We start from the raw sequence: 18256 nt of genomic DNA on the forward strand, positions 1-18256 counted from the left end.
GACTAATCAGATTCCACCTCTCATATCACTTGCATTTGCTTAAAAAAAAATGGCGGTGCCCAGTCAAGACAATCTGATCAACATATCAAGATCAATATTGTAATAAAATGAGTCTTACCCCACGAGGTGTATGAAATAACTTAAGCACCTTGATAAAAAGCACGAAAAGATATGCAAAATATCTGTTAACGCAAAGATGGCGGTACAAATGTTTTGCAAATCCTGAAATCTGCATATTAATTACCAACTGGATGTCTGGTTGGTCACACGATTTTGATTGGACTATGCATAGACTCGTTTATCCAGCCATAATGTAACTCTCAAATTCCAGCCTAGTTCAGCAAGGGTGGAAACTGGACTTTTATCGTCAGTTAACTCATTTCTGTTAGGGAGGATGGTACAGTCCACCCAGGGCCGACCAGGGCCACACAGCAGTCAGCAGGTGCTTGACAAGCTCAGATCATGGCAACACAAAGTAGAGCCCCCAAGTACAACAACGGCACGTTATGTCCTCGACAATAATTATCTGATAATAAAAAATGCTTGTTAAAATTGTGGAACAAGATGGTTGTTCTATCTAATATGATGCACCTCCGAAAAAGACTTATCAATATGACAGAACTGAAGACTGCGTGAATACCTTAATATCAGGAACAGAGGAGCTCGGTGCAACAGAACAAGTCAATTGCCTACTGATGTGGGAATACAGATGGAGATGCTATTTCTCAGCATTCACCCAAGATGTCAGATTGTCATCTACCTGTAGAATCAAGGTAAGCTAACATCTACCTGTAGAATCAAGGTAAGCTAACATCACCTGTAGAATCAAGGTAAGCTAACATCACCTGTAGAATCAAGGTAAGCTAACATCTACCTGTAGAATCAAGGTAAGCTAACATCACCTGTAGAATCAAGGTAAGCTAACATCTACCTGTAGAATCAAGGTAAGCTAACATCACCTGTAGAATCAAGGTAAGCTAACATCACCTGTAAATCAAGGTAAGCTAACATCACCTGTAGAATCAAGGTAAGCTAACATCACCTGTAAATCAAGGTAAGCTAACATCTACCTGAAGAATCAAGGAAAGCTAACATTTCCTGTAGAATCAAGGTAAGCTAACATCTACCTGTAGAATCAAGGTAAGCGATCATCACCTGTAGAATCAAGGTAAGCTAACATCACCTGTAGAATCAAGGTAAGCTAACATCACCTGTAAATCAAGGTAAGCTAACATCACCTGTAGAATCAAGGTAAGCTAACATCACCTGTAGAATCAAGGTAAGCTAACATCACCTGTAGAATCAAGGTAAGCTAACATCTACCTGTAGAATCAAGGTAAGCTAACATCTACCTGAAGAATCAAGGAAAGCTAACATTTCCTGTAGAATCAAGGTAAGCTAACATCACCTGTAGAATCAAGGTAAGCTAGCATCACCTGTAGAATCAAGGTAAGCTAACATCTACCTGTAGAATCAAGGTAAGCTAACATTATCTGTAGAATCAAGGTAAGGTAACATTACCTGTAGAATCAAGGTAAGCTAACATCTACCTGTAGAATCAAGGTAAGCCAACATTACCTGTAGAATCAAGGTAAGCTAACATCACCTGTAGAATCAAGGTAAGCCAACATTACCTGTAGAATCAAGGTAAGCTAACATCTACCTGTAGAATCAAGGTAAGATAACATTACCTGTAGAATCAAGGTAAGCTAACATCACCTGTAGAATCAAGGTAAGCTAACATCCCCTGTAGAATCAAGGTAAGGTCCCAACATAAGACTCAAGTACAGAATACAACATGGCACAACATGACACAAAAACATTAACTATAAGTTATGAGATTATCTCCTGCTTCCCCTGCTGTAAATACAAGAAGAAATAATAGCCGAGGTGTGAACATCATCTAACTCACTACCATATTGGGCTCTTCTGTCTGGGAATCATTGGTTGTCCCACCTGTCAACAACCACTGTCTAGAGGGGACAATGCTTGGCTAATGGGCAGACAAACAAAGTTCGAGTTCTTCGTCTCAAAGTTAGTTTATGTCTTCCAATTCAGCAGTTAATGAAAACCCACATTACACAGAGACAATGTCAAAGTTCCACCCATGATATCAACTACGACGTCTGGATAGAGATTATCATACGATCATGTGTGTCATACTGATTTTATGAAACAAGTGTCAGAATTCTTGTATTTCCTGTGGGAGAGAGAGGGTAAAACATGAATTCTTACACAAGGTTTCGTAAAATCAGTCAACAATCTTCAGCTTTGACATTGTTTCTAGTCTGACATCATTCGTCACAATAAAATTCCAATGATGTCAACAATGCCGTCCGGATGATGGAAACAATACACTGGTGCACAATAATAATATATTAAAATAATAACATGTATAACATACATCAAGGCAAAGAATAGGGTTAATACAAAGATTGCATTTTCCAAAGAATATCAGAATGTATGTTACCCTGAAAAATATAAAGTTTTACAGAAAGATCATGTTTTGACCTGAGTGTGGTTAATAGCAACATTTATCATTAATGTTTTGTCACTGCCACTGTTTTAGACTCTTAATCAAAAGCAATAGATGTAAACATAACATTTTCATCAAAGCTGGGATTGAACTCCAAATCCTGTTCAATAATCTGAAAAATCGCCAGTTTGTGAGATAGAAGGAGTGGTGTCCCTTTGAGGAACAACATGGCCACCACTGAAGTGTTGCAAGCTGCTATTAGTATTACTCGATGTTACTGTAACATGTCCATGTTGATTTTTCTCACAAGACAATCGCTCACCCATTTGAAGTACGCTTAGAAAACATTATCTCAAATAAACCACAAAAATATGATGCAGATTGTGAGTGATGCAATGAGCCTGAGAACTGTTCATTCAGAAATCTCTGGAACTCTTAATAACATGTCCAAATATCTCGTAAATAGCTTCTCATACACAGTTGGCAAACACAATGTATATTTCATCCCAGGAAATTTGAATTGTGAAGCAATGTATGAAACTATGAACTTCAGACTTCTTGGATTCTTCCTGACAAAGAGTGTGACTAGTCATTGTCCAAATACTGTCTCATTGAGCACTAGCTGTTCGTCCTCTAGGACCACAGAGATCAGCCAACAGCATGAGGATACCTTTAAAAAATAAAGTAGCTCTCGAAACATACGTACCTACAGACTAACATCTATTTTCAGAAATGAAAATATTTAACAGAAAAAAAAGTTAAATTATCTTCAAAAAATATAATAAAAAGGAGCCCAGAGACACTCTTCATTTCAAACTGGAGTAATCTATATTTGCCAACTATTACAGACTTCAATAGCTGTATTACCGGTAGATATATTTGTTTCAGGGTTTCCATGACAGACTAAGTAATTTAGAACAGTTAAGATATTATTAAGAACTTAGGTTTAAGGACAGAGGAATTATGTCCGCCATATCTTCACTGTAACTAAATGGAATAATACTTCTCGGAGACAAGGGCATGATTAGTAACACTTGGATCTGTTAACGTTACAGCTTTGGGGAAAAAACATTTTGGTTTATACAATGTTAGATAAGCAATGAAGATCTTCTCAACATCTCATCACAGATAAAAACATTTTGGCTTCAAGCAAATTTGGACTTCTTTTTTCCATTGCTGACAGCTTGAAACAAATGCATTATGAAGCAGCTAAAACAAAACTTTCACAGCTGTCCATTTACATGTACACAGCCATTGCAGGTCAAGGACCGACCAAGTACTAAACAGTGGAGGAAGGGAGGGTGTGTGTTGGGGGAGTATGTGTGTGTGGGGGGAATTGGTAGCAATTTCAGTCACAATTTCGAGACTCTGATTCTTTTCGTTTAAAAAGGAGAAGCTAGAAAATTTTCTTCAGGACGTCGATCATGTCCAGTGTCAAACCGGAAGCAAATTTAATATTGACAGATATTCAGAAATTATTAATATCCCAGTCCCCCTCCCAGAATATGACATGGTCGGCCTTAACAAACAAGTCTTCTATTCCATCAGAAAATATTGCATTTGTGATGAAAGAACAAGTAATACTACCAGGCATACGGATGCATGACAAGCTTACACATGCTTCTAGAAAAATACTGAGGGTTGCTACCATTTCAACACAAATGATTTGATCATTCTCTCCGGAACAAGATGACTTCGTTAACTTGAAAAGATCCCAAGATAAATTAATCCACATCATCTGGAGAGAAAGCCCCACAAAATCTGGCTTGTCCTGTGACACAACCTCGTACATTAAGATGACAAAATATTCGGATGAAACATTCACCACATTACCGGGTGATAATCATATTATTTGAAATGGAACAATGTTATTGTCAATCTTGTAAATACAATTGTTCAAAGTATATGTCCTTCCTTCTTGGGAGTCCAGCTTCTGAAATCCAAGATGGCCGACTGTGACGTCTGCTCCAACTATCACCTAAGTGTGGTGTTTCTGTACAAGAAACTCAGGCACATTTCATGGTCCCTTTGATCACCCCATCCACCATTAGCTTTGGGGTCTCTTAGTTTGAAACGGGAGTCCCCTGCCACTGATAGCACATTAGGAAACAGAAACTGTTTGTTTTTAGCAATTAGCTCCTCTACTTTCTTCAGCTTGCCCCCAGGATTGCAGCTCTTGCCCTTCATGTGCATCCCACTGAAAGAGAAATCAACAAATTGTTCACCAAGCTGACAGAAAGCTTCAAGACGTTTATCTCAAACAGACTAATGTTGTTTTTGTTTTTTGTTGTTTAACGCCGCACTAAGCTATATTCCAGCTGTATGGCGGCGGTCTGTAAATAATTGGGTTTTACCAGACAATCCAGTGATTGCCATCATGAGCATCGATCCACACAATTGTGATACTGACAATCACCATTCAACGATGTTGAAGATCCAACACTCACCATTCACCGATGTTGAAGATCCAACACTCACCATTCACCGATGTGGAATCCAACACTCACCATTCACCGATGTTGAAGATCCAACACTCACCATTCACTGATGTGGAAGATCTGACACTCACCATTCACTGATGTGGAAGATCTGACACTCACCATTCACCGATGTGGAAGATCTGACACTCACCATTCACCGATGTGGAAGATCTGACACTCACCATTCACCGATGTGAAAGATCTGACACTCACCATTCACCGATGTGAAAGATCTGACACTCACCATTCACCGATGTGAAAGATCTGACACTCACCATTCACTGATGTGGAAGATCTGACACTCACCATTCACTGATGTGGAAGATCTGACACTCACCATTCACCGATGTGGAAGATCTGACACTCACCATTCACCAATGTGGAAGATCTGACACTCACCATTCACAGATACAGAAGATCTGACACTAACCATTCACTGATGTGAAAGATCTGACACTCACCATTCACCGATGTGGAAGATCTGACACTCACCATTCACCGATGTGGAAGATCTGACACTCACCATTCACAGATACAGAAGATCTGACACTCACCATTCACCGATGTGAAAGATCTGACACTCACCATTCACTGATGTGGAAGATCTGACACTCACCATTCACTGATGTGGAAGATCTGACACTCACCATTCACCGATGTGGAAGATCTGACACTCACCATTCACCAATGTGGAAGATCTGACACTCACCATTCACAGATACAGAAGATCTGACACTAACCATTCACCGATGTGAAAGATCTGACACTCACCATTCACCGATGTGGAAGATCTGACACTCACCATTCACCGATGTGGAAGATCTGACACTCACCATTCACCGATGTGGAAGATCTGATACTCACCATTCACCGATGTGGAAGATCCGACTTGCTTTCATCTTGATGGTTCGGATCTTGTTGGGAATACACTTCATGCTGAGATGCTGGATAGTCCAGTCCCAGTTGTAGTCGTCATGGAGACAGAACTCCTGGCAGACAAATAATTTACAATTACAAATGATGCACTCGGGAGGAAGCGCATGTGTATTCATCTCCATGGGGTGACAAGCATAAGTTGCTAGGGGCCGATCTAACCCAAACTTCCCATGGGGTGACAAGCATAGGTTGCTGAGGACTGATCTAACCCAAAATCCCCATGGGGTGTCAAGCATAAGTTGCTAGGGACCGATCTAACCCAAAATCCCCATGGGGTGACAAGCATAGGTTGCTAGGGACTGATCTTATCCAAAATCCCCATGGGGTGACAAGCATAGGTTGCTGGGGACCGATCTTATCCAAAATCCCCATGGAGTGTCAAGCATAGGTTGCTGGGGAGCGATCTTATCCAAAATCCCCATGGGGTGACAAGCATAGGTTGCTGGGGACCGATCTTATCCAAAATCCCCATGGAGTGTCAAGCATAGGTTGCTAGGGACTGATCTTATCCAAAATCCCCATGGGGTGACAAGCATAGGTTGCTGGGGACCGATCTTATCCAAAATCCCCATGGGGTGACAAGCATAGGTTACTGGGGACTGATCTGATCCAGAATCCCCATGGGGTGACAAGCATAGGTTACTGGGGACCGATCTAACCCAGAATCCCCATGGGGTGACAAGCATAGGTTACTGGGGACTGATCTGATCCAGAATCTCCTTGGGGTGACAAGCATAGGTTGCTAGGGACTGATCTAACCCTAAATCTCCTTGGGGTGACAAGCATAGGTTGCTGGGGACAGATCTAACCCAGAATCTCCTTGGGGTGACAAGCATAGGTTGCTGGGGACCGATCTTACCCAGAATCCCCATGGGGTGACAAGCATAGGTTGCTGGGGACCGATCTAACCCAGAATCCCCATGGGGTGTCAAGCATAGGTTGCTGGGAAAACAATCTAATCAGGATTCCCATGAATCTGAGTCTGGTCTCAGCTGAGCATCACTCACTCACCCTAAAGCATTTCTTGATTTCATTCCACAACACCCTGGTGAAGACCATCCCCATGTTGTGTTTGGAGGAAATCCAGTAGGCCCTCTCAACCTGGAAAAATACACCAACAAATAAACAAACATTCAGAAAAGATAAAAACGAGTTTTAGATGCTTTACTGGACACATGGGTTATACAAAACTAAACCAAAATCATCACACTCAAGGGGAATAACTCCTGCAGGACTGTCAAACTCAGTCTAAAACTAAAAGTGGTTGAACTTGATCATTAATAAAAATTATTATTGGTATAAAAAAGAAATCAGAACATTCCTCCTGTCTCGGGTTATTTGTAGAAGGATGAAAATACCTAACAATGATTTAGTCATTAAACTGTGGATTGCATTAAAATCCTGTAAAGTTATATCATTGGGTGTGTCTTGACTGAATCACCGGTTGATTCCAGAAAACGTGTGTACAGCTGATTACACAAGGTAATCTTAATCCCTGGATGTAAAACAATGCCTAGCAGAACGAAAAATACAACTTAAACGGTAAATAAACATGTCTGGTGATTTGTTATCTCAAATTTCGAATTTGTACTGACCAAGTTTCTAATCACCCGTTCGTTTACCGGAATTCGCTGAAGGGGTAGATCTACGGTGTACTTTTTTTCTGCGCTTGACATTCGATTTTTTTTCTCCAAAATACTGAATCTGCTAGAGGGGGGGGACCACTATACATGGGTGCCTACTATACTCAAGAAAATACGGTAGTTCAGAAAGTATGGCTGAAATTTCACACTGTTCTTTGAACAACATTGAACTAATTGTTTAAGGTTGCCACAGAATGAGTCAAGTGCCCACAGTGGGGACAGATACAGCTGTTTGCTACTGTTTCCACCTCCAGATAATCAGGGTCCAGCCGTGGTGTAGGAGCTGTTGTGGCTACTTACTTTGCCTGAGTTGGCCTGGTAGTTCTGCACCTTGTCGTAGTTGCCGATGACCAGCATACGGCAGTCTTTACAGTCCCTGTCAATAGATACAGACACCTGTCACATGAACCATGACAGATATGTGATGTCATAACTATGGTGATGTCATAATTATTTTGATGTCATTTAATGTGATGTCATTTAATGTGATGTCATAACTATTATGATGTCATATTTAATGTGAGGTCATAACTATTATGATGTCTTATTTAATGTGATGACATGACTATTATGATGTCTTATTTAATGTGATGTCATAACTATTGTGATGTCTTATTTAATGTGTTGTCATAACTATTATGATGTCTTATTTAATGTGATGTCATAACTATTATGATGTCTTATTTAATGTGATGTCATAACTATAATGATGTCATATTTCATGTGATGTCATAACTATTATGATGTCTTATTTAATGAGATGTCATAACTATTGTGATGTCTTGTTTAATGTGATGCCATAACTATTATGTCATATTTCATGTGATGTCATAAAGTTCTATTATGATGTCTTATTTAATGTGATGTCATAACTATTAAGATGTCATATTTCATGTGATGTCATACTGACATTGAACTTTTGACAGAGTGGTATTCCCACAAAGATCAACGGCCGATATAGATAGTAGCACAACTATTGATAGCATTTTTGGGGCGAGAACAAACTTTGTTCTGGTGTAATAACACAATAGGTTCTATCATTTGTCATTTTCCCCCCATTTTTTAAGGTCCACAGAAATGGAAATTACTTGATTCTGATTGGTCAAGCAGAGGTTATTAAATTACAATGAAGTCTTGTGATTGAAACAGTCGATTATTGATAGAATAGTACTTTATTGCCGGTCACTGTAAGAAGGTATTTCAAAATAATTTACAATATGTACAATTACTTAAGTATGTAAAACAAATTCTTGAGAATATACAGTACCATCATTTTGTTTAAAGGCTGTTGTTGGTGATTCTGTAATTGACACTGACAACACCCTCCAAACACTGGACTCAACCTAACTTCACTCATTATATTTGCTTACACCAAAGAGTTTGCATTTTATTTAGTCAATGAGTGAGTAAGTGAGTGAGTGAGTATGGTTTTACGCCGCTTTTAGCAATATTCCAGCAATATCACGGTGGGCGACACCAGGAAATGGGCTTCACACACTGTACCCAAATCGGGAATCGAACCCGGGTCTTCGGAGTGACGAACGAATGCTTAAACCACTAGGCTACCCAACCGCCCCCATGGTAGATTGAGTGAGTGAGTGAGTGAGTATGGTTTTACACCGCTTTTAGCAATATTCCAGCAATATCACGGTAAGGGACACCAGAAATGGGTATCACACATTGTACCCATGTGGGGAATCGAACCCGGGTCTTAGGTGTGATGAGCGAACGCTTTAACCACTAGGCTACCCGACCACCCCAAAGGTAGAATGAAGACAAACATACTTTTAAATGTAGAGGCAAGTTAATGGTAAATTTATGTTCTGAATCCTCACACAGCGTGTTTGGTTCCAAATTCAAATTAACACAGTTAAATGTACAGAAAACCCAGCTCTACATTGAAAGCATGTTTATCTCCCAGCAGTTACAATTACTATATCATCGCATGGGGGAGACGGATTGCCTGGCACCACAGCACAACCACACAGAGGCACAACCCTGAGACATTGATTTATGCAGACGAGGTAGACTATAGCTAATTTACTTTCAAAATGACAGAAGGACAATGACCAAATGATGGGAAATGACTGGACCTTGATAACAGTGCTACTGTATTTAATTCCACCTGTCTCGCACCACGGTGGAAGGGGCTGCCAGACAATTGAATATTCAGATTACAGATATTGGACAGATCTGCGATATTCCCTGATGAGAGGAGCCTTAGCTGCAAAGGACATCAAACTGACTTGATAAGGAGGGTCAGTTTTAGAAAGAGCTTTCCATCTGCCCAACCTCAAATCCCATGTGACCTGGCAGTAAAGCAACACTCCCATGTGATGTTCTCTGTGTTAACAGCAAACTATTTGTAAAGTCCCTGCATCTATGTCCTGTGTCTAGGTCCTACATCTACATTCTACGTAAACGTCCTACGTCTAGGTCCTATATATGTCCTGCATCTATGTCCAACATCTACGTCCTACATATGTCCTGCGTCTACGTCCTGCATCTACATCCTGTGTCTACGTCTGCATCTACGTCCTGCGTCTACGTCCTGCATCTACATCCTGCGTCTACGTCCTGTGTCTACGTCCTGCATCTACGTCCACGTCCTGCATCTACGTCCAACATCTACGTCCTGCATCTTCATACTGCATCTACGTCCTGCGTCTACGTCCTGCATCTATGTCCTGCATCTACGCCCTGCATCTACGTTGTGCGTCTACATCCTGCGTCTACGTACTTGTGAGCAAGGTTCTGCATCATCTGCAGGATGGTGAGGACGTCCTCTGTGACGTAGTAGTCATCCTCCAGCAGCAGCACCATCCCCTCATAGTCCTTCATCACATCCAGGTCCTCAAACACGTGGTGAAGCTGTAACACAAAGCATCCCATCAAACATCAGCAACAAAGTGAATTTGTTCATCTATCAATGTCACATACAAGTTGCCATCTACTAATTGTAAAGTGGTAGTCCACAAGGAAATGTCACTAGTCCTGCTACAGAGTTGCCATCTACCTAATTGTAAAAGTGGTAGTCCATGAGGAAATGTCACTAGTCCTGCTACAGAGTTGCCATCTACCTGATGGTGAAAGTGGTAGTCCACACGGAAATGTCACTAGTCCTGCTACAGAGTTGCCATCTACCTGATGGTGAAAGTGGTAGTCCACACGGAAATGTCACTAGTCCTGCTAGAGTTGCCATATACCTAATGGTAAAAGTGGTAGTCTACTAGGAAATGTCACTAGTCCTGCTACAGAGTTGCCATCTACCAAATGGGAAAAGTGGTAGTCCACAAAGAAATGTCTCTAGTCCTTTCTCAATTTCAATACCACAATAGTTTCAGGCAAGAAGAGGTATGTTTCAAACTAGCTACACAGTAAGAGTCATTGAGTAAAATCTAATAAAAAGAAGCAGACATGTTTGACACAACAGGAAATAGAGAAGCCCAGACAGCCATCATCCAGATGGTCCTTATCTGTTGAACATATAGATCATCCCTTTATCAGGTAAATGTGGACACGTTTCTGTCTGTTGCTCACAATGTATAGATTTGATTGTGGAATTGATTTGTCCAGGGAGACGGTCATCTATCTCCACATGAACTCCGGATGGATGATTGTAAGGTCTTGTCTACAATGAAGTAATGGAATGTTACATCTGGAGAGACATTGTTGTTCTGTACTCCTTCATACTGTTGTTCCCTTTATTCCACGGTGTGAAACACACGTAACAACACAACACCATAACTGTAATCTATTTCACAGACCATAAAAAAAGTCAAACAGTCAGGGTTTCTGGGTTAGAATGGTTCCCAAAAGCTGGTCAGAAGAGGAGTGAGTGAGTATGGTTTTACGCCGCTTTTAGCAATATTCCAGCAATAACAAGGCGGGGGGACACAGAAATGGGCTTCACACATTGTACCCATGTCGGGAATCAAACTCGGGTCTTCAGTGTGATGAGCGAACACTTTAACCATTAGGCTTCCGGACTGCCCGGTCAGAAGAGGAGACTAAATGTTATAATGACGTAGTGACTTGGTAGACTGTGTGTCACTGTGGGTCAATGTGAGACAATGCTCATGACATCAACCATTTGATTGTCTGGCCCCGAGTTGATTCTATCCAGTCTGCCATCATATATCTGGAATACAGCAAAGAATACACCCATTCTTCCAGTTTCACTAACTGTATGTTCCTGGCAAACACCCTAGCTTGTATTCAGTGGAATAAAAAATATGTGCTTTTCAGATTTGTAATTTATTTTTGCAGAATCAGCAGAATCAACCAATATCAAAAAGTGTTGCCTGAATATGATGACCTTAGCCTGTATTCAGGGGAATACAAAATAAGTGCTTTTCAGATTTGTAATTTATTTTTGCAGAATCAGCAGAATCAACCAATATCAAAAAAGTGTTGCCTGAATATGATGACCTTAGCTTGTATTCAGGGGAATAAAAAATAAGTGCTTTTCAGATGTGTAATTTATTTTTGCAGAATCAGCAGAATCAACCAATATCAAAAAAGTGTTGCCTGAATATGATGACCTTAGCTTGTATTCAAGGGAATAAAAAATAAGTGCTTTTCAGATGTGTAATTTATTTTTGCAGAATCAGCAGAATCAACCAATATCAAAAAAGTGTTGCCTGAATAGGATGACCTTAGCTTGTATTCAGTGGAATAAAAAATAAGAGCTTTTCAGATTTATTCCACTTTGGAGGTTTTAGCAGGATCAGCAGAATGTGTCTGTAGACATCAAATATGTAAATGTCAAACTGGAAACCAAACAAGCCGACATCACACAATGACCATCTCAAGTGAGGTCTTGATTTCATCTCTGCCCCGTGGAACACAGCGCTGGGTCCCGTCCCGTCCCGTGAGAAGAACGAAAACAACATCCACAAAAGAATTACCAATTTTACACATCAATTTTAATTTGTCACTTCAATTTTTTTGGTCTCTGTGTTCACACCAAGCTTGATCAACAAAGAAGCGGATGTGTCAGATGCAGCCAGGGCGATTGACTGTGTGCACAGGCTAACCCAATTGTGTTAAAGACCAACAGTGTTTGTGGAGACGAGAATTACCACTGAAAATTACCAATGAATATTTCACTCAGCAATTACTACAGAGAAGAAACCATCGAACAGGTTTGGAGGCATTTTTGAAAAAAAACCCAACTGACCTACATGCATGGAAGTGCAGGTAAAGAAGACTGTTGTTCTTATGTGAGTGAGTGAGTGAGTGAGTGAGTGAGTGAGTGCACGTGCAGGCAGGTGAGTGAGTGATTGAGTGAGTGAGTGAGTGCACGTGCAGGCAAGTGGGTGAGTGAGTCAGTGCACACACAGGCAGGGATGTGAGCGAGCGAGTGCACAGGCGATTGTTTGAGTGAGTGAGTGCACGCCCAGACGGGGATGTGAGTGAGTGAGTGAGTGCATGCACAGACGGGTGTTTGAGTGAGTGAGTGAGTGAGTGCACGTGCAGGTGGGGATGTCAGTGAGTGAGTGAGTGAGGGTGTATGAGTGAGTGAGTGAGTGAGTGAGGGTGCATGTATGCGTCAGTGAGTGGGTGGTTGCTTCAGTGAGTGAGTGGGTAACTGAGAGTGTGCATGCGTGTGTGAGTGAGTGAGTGAGTATATGCAATATCCAACTTTTCAGCTTAATGCCAGATGAAAGCCTAACGTGGAACCCACTTATATGTGGCCTCTTAGGTTCTTTCTCCCTTGTAGCTATCTTGGACTTATTATTTCTGACTTAAACATTTCTTAATACAATTCCTCAAAAATATTTATATTCTAAGGCCCCGAAGTTAAACGTAACAGAACCCTCTATAACAGTGCCTTCAGTGACACAGTGACATCACTTCCACAACATACAAAGATTTGCCCTTCGATGTGAAACTTGAAGGTGGGACCCCCACAATTGGTACAAACACAGAGGGGGCCCAGGCGCCGCGATTCGCTGTGCAGAGTTGCATCACTTGGGCACGCCAGAAACCTGATTGTGGGTTCGAATGCCGGTTCGCCCCGATTATGTTTCTAGGTTTGTCAGCACCATACCCATGCTCGTGGGTTTCACTGAAGTGATAAACGTCTAAGACCTGCATCACTTCGGCTTTCCTCCTACATTAAGCTGACACGCCGTGATATAACTGGAATAATGTTAAAGGCGGTGGGTGTTAAACCCAACTCACTCACTCACTAGTTGTAATCAGCATGACACCAAACCATTAACACTACTGGAAGAAAATAACACTGTACAGAAGCACCTCACAATCAACACTGGCAGTATACTGTTAAAAGTGGTGTTAAACCCAACTCACTCACAAACACAGAACCAGGACAATATTTGGGGTCCTGCTTTGTGGCTTGTTTCTTCCTGCACCCCGTGTCTATCTCTATCAGTAATCCCAACCAGGTAGCGGCACCAGCCTACCACACCAACATGCCCTCGGAGACCAGAAGGTCACAAGCCTGCTTCACTCAGCAATATTCCAGCTATATGATGGCGGTCTGTAAATAATCGAGTCTGGACCAGACAATCCAGTGATTAATATCATGACTGTAAATCTGGAAATTAATGTGTCTCCAAATGCTGCCCCCACCCCTTCCCGAGTGGAATGATTTATAGTAGCCTGCAACCTCGAGGTATCGCGGTACTTGGCATGTACGGTAAATGGAACAAAATGCACTCACTAATCTTTATGATTATTCGTGTTCTCTATATCAGATATCATTTATTTTATCAAACAATTCATATTTTACTGATAAAAGTTCATTATTTACATTAGCAGCGACAAGAAAAAGCCGGGCCTCACGCTCTGTTTGACAAGGGAGAGAACTCCATCGTATCACGGTACAGAGAAAAGTTGTGTATGGAGGAAATCACAAATGCCGCGATACGATGAATGCCGCGGTAACACAGGGTCCGAGTATACTGCCATAATCAACCTGCCATAAAAACAACAAACAGTGTTTTCCTAAAAACAACACAGTTTATATGTTTACTCTGTTGCCTGGCATTAAGGAAGTTCAAAGGCAATAAAATAACTGAACCAACAACAGTTCACTGATTGGTATGCGGTGAAGGTGTCAACAAGCTTGACACAAGTGGGTAGAACTCTTGACCCCAGCAGTGATCACTCACCGGATGCCCATTGTGTAATTCCTATTCTTTGAATGACATTGTTATGTACTTGTTACAACTGCTGCTCAATAAACCGTGTTTGTGTGTATATATATTCAAGTTGGTATTTCCGCTATCCAAAGTGTGCAGGCCGTCTTATTGTTGATATTCATTTTTGAGACATAAATGTGAAGTTAATTAATGCGGTCAAGACCACTCACATTTTTCACATTTAATCCATGCTCGAATTTCAGGATTTTCAAGATTGAAAATTTGTTCTGTTTAAGACGCAATGTGGCTGTTATTTACAAACAAAATACATTTTCTGTTTATATATATATTGTTCATTAAATGCAATTGTGTATCAACTGGAGGTGTAATGATACAGTGGGGTTGCGATATGATACCCATCCTGATCCCATGGGTGCGATACGATTTGTATCCTGATACAGTACTGTTATTTTCACTGATATTCTTTCTTTCTGCAGATGAATCACAACCTTGAAATATTTGTTGTTAAATTCAGAGATCAGAGATGGGATATTGTAGGGCAGGAATATATTGGCTAGACGGCTCAATGTCAATGTTCTGCTTTTTATGTCCACCCCTGGCATACTCAAGTATCTGCTTAAGCTGGTGGTTGAACAGCTTCTGTTATTAGTCACATGTTATTAATTTTAAGTAATATATGTTTCCTTGAATTATCATGTCATAACATTATAAGGGTAACGCTATTTGTCAGGGCATTATCATTTGCAGAAGCCTGAGGTCTTCCATTCACTGCCCGATGAAGGAGGGCAGTTGAAAAGACCAAGGGCTTCTGCAAATGATAATGCCCTGAAAAATAGCGTTACCGTTATTATAGCTACAATGGATGAATTTGTTATCAAATAAAAAGAAACAACAATATGGGTTTTGAAACTTTTACTGTAATCAACATGAATGTCACTGACCCATTTTTACAAATATGGAAATGTCATAGAACAAACCAGATGATGTCACTATTGAACGTGACGTCACCTATCCTATCCTATGACATCACCCAACAATGGCCGTGATAATGGCCCGTCATCAAGCAATATGAGGGCATTATCAAGTTACAGTGGCCTGCTCATTTCTGATAACATGCGGGCGGTTTACTGATAATTCCATCCATTTTAGCTATAATTCCTAATATCAATAGTATACAAACTGTATATCCTCTCATTTGTCCTGTTAGACCCCCTGTAACACAGATATTAAACCCTCTTATTTGTCCTGTTAGACCCTCTGTAACACAGATGTTAAACCCTCTCATTTGTCCTGTTAGACCCTCTGTAACACAGATGTTAAACCCTCTCATTTGTCCTGTTAGACCCTCTGTAACACAGATGTTAAACCCTCTCATTTGTCCTATTAGACCCTCTGTAACACAGATGTTAAACCCTCTCATTTGTCCTGTTAGACCCTCTGTAACGCAGATGTTAAACCCTCTCATTTGTCCTGTCAGACCCTCTGTAACACAGATGTTAAACCCTCTCATTTGTCCTGTATGACCTTCTGTAACACAGATGTTAAAACCCTCTCATTTGTCCTGTTAGACCCTCTGTAACACAGATGTTAAACCCTCTCATTTGTCCTGTTAGACCCTCTGTAACACAGATGTTAAACCCTCTCATTTGTTCTGTTAGACCCTCTGTAACACAGATGTTAAAACCCTCTCATTTGTCCTGTTAGACCCTCTGTAACACAGATGTTAAACCCTCTCATTTGTCCTGTTAGACCCTCTGTAACGCAGATGTTAAACCCTCTCATTTGTCCTGTTAGACCCTCTGTAACACAGATGTTAAACCCTCTCATTTGTCCTATTAGACCCTCTGTAACACAGATGTTAAACCCTCTCATTTGTCCTATTAGACCCTCTGTAACACAGATGTTAAACCCTCTCATTTGTCCTGTTAGACCCTCTGTAACGCAGATGTTAAAACCCTCTCATTTGTCCTGTTAGACCTTCTGTAACACAGCTGTTTAAACCCTCTCATCCGTGGTGTTTTCAGAGCACCCACTCACCCTCTAGTGTTTTCCCTTATGATGAGCAAGGCGTCAACAATCAGTTGTCAAACCCCTCAAGCCATCCAAGCAAACACAATTACATTTTACAACCGATTTCACAGCAATAAATTATTCATGGTACACGGATAGCTACACACGATCTATATAAATTGATGAGCTCCATCTATTGGCTAAAAACTGTGCCTTGTCAGCAATAACAGAAATTGACAATGCTTCAATACTGTCTTCAGATGTAGGACTCAAACAAAAGGCATTAAACTTCAAACAAACAGGCATCAGGTCAGCAAATCTAACTGTGAGGTGAGGTGAGGTGAGGTGAGGTGAGGTGAGGTGAGGTGAGGTGAGGTGAGGTGAGGTGGGGTGGGGTGGGGTGGGATGGGGTGGGGTGGGGTGGGGTGAGGTGAGGTGAGGTGAGGTGAAATGGGGTTTAACATCGCGTCCAAGATTATTGCACTAATATAGCAACGTGCATGTATGTGTGTGTGTTTGTGTGGCTGCTTGTACTAGTCCGGACTGATGCCGATTTATAGTGCTAGCTCACTGAGATACCATTCCGCAGTTTAACATAAATAACCCACTCAGAAACTATGCGTATTATACACGACAGATATATTTTTCAAGAATTTAATTGCACATAATTAAGGGTGCATATAACACACGAGTGCGTACTATACACGAATAAATAAGTCTTGTGTACATTGATCAATCGGAAGGGTGCTAAAGGGATTGTTCACTAGCCAATATATTAGCAAATATGGCTGTGGGCGCTTATTAGAGCGGGGTGCTTATTACGTCGAATACGGTATGTGTTTTGTAAGAACCATGGGTTTTTCAATGTAGGAACATAGGTCAAAAGCAGCCCATGATGGGCTGAAGAGGAGACGAACTGGATCGGGGGGGGGGGGGGGGGGGTGTGTCAGGATAAGTGACTTGGTTGATTGCAATGATCAGTATCCCACATTGTGTGGAGCGATGCTCATGATGTTAACATTGGATTGTCTGGTCAGACTAATGGACATTGAAGCCTTGTTATAGAACCAGTACATATCTCTAACAGAGCCATTATAGAGCTCTGGATGTGTGGGGTGGGGTTGGTGGTTGGTCGGGGGATGGGTTGGGAGGTGAGGGGTTGGATTGGAGTGTGCAGGATTGGATTGGAGGGCAGGGTGTGTGTGTGTTATAGATTGCACTACTGTAGTAGTCTGTCTTACAGACCCTGATACAAATATATATCAAATACAGCCCATGCAAGTCTATAATGTTTGGCAAGTCTTGTTTACTGCAGTATCTGAAAATGAAGAGAGTCGCTGGGCTCCCATTAATTATATTTTTATTAAGATAACTAGATGTTAGTCTACTACTGTAGCAGAAACCCCAAAGGAGCCAGTACTCAACACTGAAAACACTTGACCTGGTTGACCTCAGGTTGACCTGAAGACCTGGAGTTCTGGCCAACCACTTGATGATAAAGACCCTATCCATGTATGTACCATGGCCACAGGTGCCCATATACACAAGGCACCACTGACAATGGCAAAGAAACCAGTC

At 41.2% G+C, this 18256-nt stretch overlaps 1 protein-coding gene across 2 annotated transcripts in view; it reads right to left on the reverse strand.

Moving 5' to 3' along the window:
• Nucleotides 1-1229: 1229 nt before the first annotated feature.
• Nucleotides 1230-18256, reverse strand: part of LOC139452613 (alpha-1,6-mannosyl-glycoprotein 2-beta-N-acetylglucosaminyltransferase-like) — an 87259-nt gene continuing 70232 nt past the window's right edge. The window contains exons 5-10 of one of the 2 annotated variants that reach the window (XR_011652379.1): nucleotides 10276-10406; nucleotides 7836-7911; nucleotides 6904-6993; nucleotides 5821-5945; nucleotides 1522-4673; nucleotides 1230-1465 (exon numbers count right to left, since the gene is read on the reverse strand). Coding sequence is in view for 1 of the 2 variants with exons in the window: in XM_071234143.1 (XP_071090244.1) it covers nucleotides 4451-4673; nucleotides 5821-5945; nucleotides 6904-6993; nucleotides 7836-7911; nucleotides 10276-10406 (645 nt within the window). In the remaining variant the exon portion in view is untranslated. Of the gene's footprint in view, nucleotides 1466-1519; nucleotides 4674-5820; nucleotides 5946-6903; nucleotides 6994-7835; nucleotides 7912-10275; nucleotides 10407-18256 lie in introns of those variants that run through there. The other variant, XM_071234143.1, reaches the window with a different exon arrangement.

This window comes from Haliotis cracherodii, unplaced genomic scaffold (genome assembly GCF_022045235.1).
Source record: "Haliotis cracherodii isolate W230 unplaced genomic scaffold, xgHalCrac1.p SCAF_9, whole genome shotgun sequence".
NCBI classification, from domain to species: domain Eukaryota; kingdom Metazoa; phylum Mollusca; class Gastropoda; order Lepetellida; family Haliotidae; genus Haliotis; species Haliotis cracherodii.